Genomic DNA, 4,870 nt, shown 5'->3' with positions numbered 1-4,870 from the left:
CGATATATCACAATATATTGAATCGGAACCCGTGTCTCATGATTTCTGCCAATGCACAGACCTAGTAAACTGTACAATATTAAGCAGACATTAAGCACAAGTATAAAGCAGCATAAAATGAAACCACAAGTCCAGTAGGGACCTAAAAATTGGACCTATGCGCAGTACAGGAGTAAATGTACACAGTCATCCTGCGCCACACTGACCGTGCTCTGGGGAGGTAAAGGCTGCCCGGGCAAAGGGTGTGTGATGAGCTCAAACCTGCCAGAGCAACCCATCTCCAGCAGGGACAGCGGCAGGTCCATGGGGCCCGCGGGGGGCACCTCTGCAGGGAGGGAGGGGGCAACAACAATAGCCATAAAGACCATGAATGGACTAAAGACACACAATAAGGTTGGTGCACATTCATGCTGCAGTGCAAGCTCAACTCTTTTACTGGCCTGAAGAAAGACTGAACAGACATTATCACAGCTCACAGTTCTGACGGTAAATATTAATTATAATATTAATTACTATGCGGCTGCTGAGTGCAGCACTGATTGACAGCCTGCTGGTTAACGTCACCCACTAACAGCCACACCATCACACGAGCTGACGTTAGCGAGATGAAACGCGTTTCAATTGTCCGTGTCGAAGCTGGCTTGACATTTAATACGCCACAACTTACTTATTCTGTCCATGTCCCCACTCGCAAGTGAAAGCTAAAAGTTGCCACAACTGTCGCCTCGGAAGTTGCCGAAAAATGCCAAGCGGAAGTGGCTACTCCACGAAGTTAACTTACGATACAAAATTAAAAACCGTAAACGTGTCGTGCATTTTTTTATTTTATTTACTTTATTTAATTCCTAAATTAAATTCCAAATTGATGTCATTGTATGTGCTTTGCTAGCTGGCTTTTTTAAATAAAATAAAATAATAAAAAAAATAAAAATACACGTCACAGCAGCTACGTCATATTTACGCGTCGGTGTTGTTGTCGAGCTCGGTGTGCGCCGTTTGAATTGGGTGAGTGCATTAATTAGATTAAAGCTCTTATGTAAGTTTTAATAGTTTTAATAGTCCACACCTGTTTATTGTTAGCTCTGAAGAAGCTATCGTTACATTTGTGTTCGTGTTTTGGTTTCTGGCGGGTCGCCTCATTATGAGCCAACCCAGCAGCGGTGAACGGGTTCAAAGTTAGAAAACGCTTAATTTTTGTGTTACTACACCTTTGTTGCACGTTTCCAGCTGTTCATGCAGTTGTTTGTGTTGTAGCTGCTGCCAGTATGGTGGTGTTTCCAAGTTCACTGACGGAGGAAGAGGAGGCGCTGCAGAAGAAATATGCTAAACTCAAGAAAAAGGTAAGAAAGCTTTTAACATTTTGACTTGAATTTGTACAATATCACATTTGTTTTAATGGCGAGTGTTGAATCTGTTTCCCAATTATGGAGTGTGTAAGTCAGAGGACGACGTTTAAAGCCTTTGTATTATTATTATTATTATTGTTGTTGTTATTTTAACACTAAACTTGATTCGCTGTCAGAAAAAGGCACTGCTTGCCCTGAAGAAGCAGAGTTCAACTAACCAGACCAACCAGGGTGGCTTGAAACGGAGTAAGTACATTTGACTCAATCAGCACTTGTCTTTACTCAGCTGACTAAAATTACACCTTGTCCATACCAGTGTGTGTAATTTAATACACAGTAATTTATGACACCTGATGAGACTCTGTGTCCTGTTCGCAAGTATTTAAAAAGCAAATGAAAACACATAATGAATGAAGGTAATTCATAAATATTCTCACTATAAATACAAACAAATATCTTTACAGTTTGTATAACTTCTCTGCATATTTGTATAGTTGACCCTATTTAAATATTTTGGCCTCTGTTCCATGTTTATTTATTGTTTGTTGCAGTAGCAGCCTGTTTTTTGTTATTTGCTCATCAAACAATCTGCTAAAACATTGGGTGTATTTTATTCACTTTACACTTTCCTTCATAACAGCTTTGTCGGACCAGCCTGTCGTTGACACCGCAACGGCGACAGAGCAAGCGAAGATGCTGATCAAGTCGGGCGCCATCAGTGCCATCAAATCGGAGAACAAGAACTCCGGCTTTAAGCGCTCTCGGATGTTGGAAATCAAACTCAAGGTGAGCTTGCATTCTTTAGACAGTTTTTTGGGTGATGTTCAGCTGTTTTCCTGCTTTTTTTTTTTTTTTTTGTTTAGTTATTTGTTTAATTGTTCTGCCACAGGACCCTGAGAAAGGCCCAGTTCCAGCTTTCTTACCATTTCAAAGGAGTGTCTCTACAGATGAAGAACAACCTGAGGTATTGGTGTCATCTTTGTTATGTTTATAAGTTTATTTCAGGTGTAGCATCAATTCCAATTTGAATATTATTGGAAATTAATACTATTACAACAATACAGTGGCAGCCAAGGGTGATACCGTATGTAGAATTTCTGTCCAAGGCGAGTCCTAGTGGTAGTGTTCAAAAGATACAGCTACAGGTACAGCTTATTCTAATGTTATCATATTTGTGTTTCTCCTAGTCGGGGAAGAGAGCACACAGGAAATCTCTGTATGAGAGGTAATGTCCCATAAAACCATGATGAATAAGCAAAACAACCGGTTTAATACACTAACAGTGAGTATCTGTGGGTGTAACGTAATTTCCCCCGTGTGCCCCTGCAGCTTCGTCAGCTCAAGCGACCGATACCGGGATGAGGAAGAAGGCGGCGGCGGTGGCGGCGGCGGTGGCGGCGGCATGTCATCCAGCCGTGAAATGGACAGAGAGCGAGACCGAGAGCGGGACCGGGAGCTGGATCGAGAGCGGAACAGAGAGAGAGAGAGAGAAAGAGAGAGAGAAGGAGAGCGGGACAGGGACAGAGAAAGAGAAAGAGGCAGAGACAGAGAACGGGACCGAGAGAGAGAGAGAGACCGAAGCAGAGAGAGGGATCGAGAACGGGACAGGGAACGGGACAGGGACAGGGAAAGAGACAGAGACAGAGACAGAGATGGACCGTTCAGACGTGAGTAACCAATCACACAACCGATTCAGTTGTTATAGATGCAAGATAAGATTATACAGTTAAACAAGGAAAGAGATGCAGTTATCCTTTCAGAATATTAATCCATTGACAGAGCGGTTGTTGTCGAATGGCATGCTAGGGCACATGAGTGATTTCTCTCTGTCTCCCATGTTTTCATTCTCAGGATCAGATTCATACCCGGAGCGGAGAGGGGTGCGAAAGGGGAATACGGTGTATGTTTACGGCTCTGGGCTCACCGAGGAAAGCCTGCGCTCTGCTTTCTCTCAACATGGAAACATCATCGACCTCTCCATGGACAACCCACGCAAGTACGGAACCATTAAAGGACTCAGTGGACACACTGTGGTCATCTCTACCTGCTGTTACGAATGTGTTCCTGTGTTATTACATGTACTGTCGTCTCCTGCTTCTGTTTTATTCCATGATACCGTTGTGATTTGTGTTTCATGTTTGTCTTTCTAGTTGTGCATTTATCACGTTTGAGAAGATGGAGTCTGCAGACCAGGCTGTAGCTGAGGTTGGTATTATCCTACTAAAATAAAACCTGGCAGTTATACATATGATGTTCTCTGTTAGTAATAAACAAAAACAAGATTCAGCAAAGAAATTTAAAAGAGTGTTAACTTTTATTTACATTAGTGCATTTTGCTGGTATCTTTTTCAGTTGTTCATTACCAACAAAGCCTTGTATTTTCCCTCTTGTAAGTGGTTAGTCAGTAATTTGGAAAGGAAATGTTTTAAAATGTAAAATAAGGTTTTTGACACTGAGATAATATACTGAAGTTCTCTAAATATGAGGATGTTAAGTAATGACTTTGCCTTTATGAGATATTATGGGGATTAATTACACATTTCTAAACACTAAATTTCAATTAAAAAAAAACCTACACCATAATACTATTTCTCATTAAAAGTATTTTATTAAATCATATTCCCATGATGAAAAAGGAACTTTCATGCTCTATTTTTTTAATGTCTAATAAATCAAAATATAATACAATACAGTCATTCTTTTAGTTTACTAGGAGACAGCCTGAAGTGTACTGAACTTGCTGATTTTGTCCCACAGTTGAATGCAAGCACGGTGGGAGACGTTCACATCAAAGTCAGCATCGCCAGGAAGCAGCCCATGCTGGATGCTGCTACTGGAAAATCTGTGTGGGCTTCACTGGGTAAACACAGCACTTCTTATTGTTTTAAAGATTCAGACTCTCTTTGTGTTGGCACCATTTGTCAGGGGAAAAATGATCAGAATAGGTATTACAATACAAACGCAGTGACTCACAGTCATGTAGACATTTGCACCAGTGCCTCATCATGCTTGTTGTGTTGAGAAATCTGACCTCAAAATACATTTCCTGTATATTTGTATTTTATTTTTATTTCGTTTTATAAGTACACAATACTTTTTTATTTCAGTTTCAAGTAAACTAAAATGTGTTTTTCACACCTAGTTTTAGTTTCTATTTTAGTTTCAGTTAACAGTAATAATCTTGGTCTGCACAGTGTGGATTAACCTTCACCTATGTCTCTCTTCTTTCTCAGCGGTGCAGAACAGCACTAAAGGCTCCTACAGGGACAAGAGGAACCAAGTCGTGTACAGTGAAGATTTCTTCACTAAATAAAAAGTCGTAGTTTTTGTATTTTGGCATATAGCTTTTCATGTTTTTTTTCTTAATGACCAGTTAGCTGCTTAAAGTCTCTGTGTTGCAGGATTAATACAAAGTCAACTGTTGTCTTTTGGATTCAGATCACTGTAGTTCACATCGATGGTATGTGATCCTGTGTGTGGCAGCTTTGCTCATGAAACTAGATACTGTTTTTTTTTTTTTTTTT

At 40.4% G+C, this 4,870-nt stretch overlaps 2 protein-coding genes across 2 annotated transcripts in view; one reads left to right on the top strand and one right to left on the bottom strand.

Annotated features, from left to right (window-relative positions):
- skiv2l (SKI2 homolog, superkiller viralicidic activity 2-like) overlaps positions 1–747 on the bottom strand; it is a 15,519-nt gene extending 14,772 nt beyond the window's left edge. Inside the window, exons 1-2 of the mRNA XM_035681671.1 lie at positions 668–747; positions 207–325 (exon numbers count right to left, since the gene is read on the bottom strand). Coding sequence (XP_035537564.1) covers positions 207–325; positions 668–680 — 132 coding nt within the window. The 5' untranslated portion in view covers positions 681–747. The remainder of the gene's footprint in view (positions 1–206; positions 326–667) is intronic.
- Positions 748–937: 190 nt separating this feature from the next.
- Positions 938–4,864, top strand: nelfe (negative elongation factor complex member E). Its single transcript, XM_035682034.1, has 11 exons — positions 938–1,005; positions 1,255–1,340; positions 1,523–1,592; positions 1,987–2,132; positions 2,236–2,310; positions 2,534–2,571; positions 2,676–3,013; positions 3,198–3,342; positions 3,497–3,551; positions 4,104–4,206; positions 4,580–4,864. Exons 2-11 carry the CDS (start codon positions 1,266–1,268, stop codon positions 4,657–4,659), a joined length of 1,125 nt encoding a protein of 374 aa, XP_035537927.1. The 5' UTR covers positions 938–1,005; positions 1,255–1,265; the 3' UTR covers positions 4,660–4,864.
- The last annotated feature ends 6 nt before the right edge of the window (positions 4,865–4,870 follow it).

This window comes from Morone saxatilis, unplaced genomic scaffold (assembly GCF_004916995.1).
Source record: "Morone saxatilis isolate NCDOM2014 unplaced genomic scaffold, NCSU_SB_2.0 Contig9, whole genome shotgun sequence".
Classification (NCBI taxonomy): Eukaryota; Metazoa; Chordata; class Actinopteri; family Moronidae; genus Morone; species Morone saxatilis.
This window is presented reverse-complemented; position numbering and strand designations above follow the sequence as displayed.

What these genes read in the sequence shown, in the direction of transcription:
- nelfe (XM_035682034.1), top strand. Translation starts at nt 1,266, where the DNA reads ATGGTGGTGTTTCCAAGTTCACTGACGGAGGAAGAGGAGGCGCTGCAG. An exon ending in ATGCTAAACTCAAGAAAAAG is followed by an intron (nt 1,341 to 1,522) that starts GTAAGAAAGCTT and finishes ATTCGCTGTCAG; the next exon opens with AAAAAGGCACTGCTTGCCCT. An exon ending in AGGAAATCTCTGTATGAGAG is followed by an intron (nt 2,572 to 2,675) that starts GTAATGTCCCAT and finishes GTGCCCCTGCAG; the next exon opens with CTTCGTCAGCTCAAGCGACC.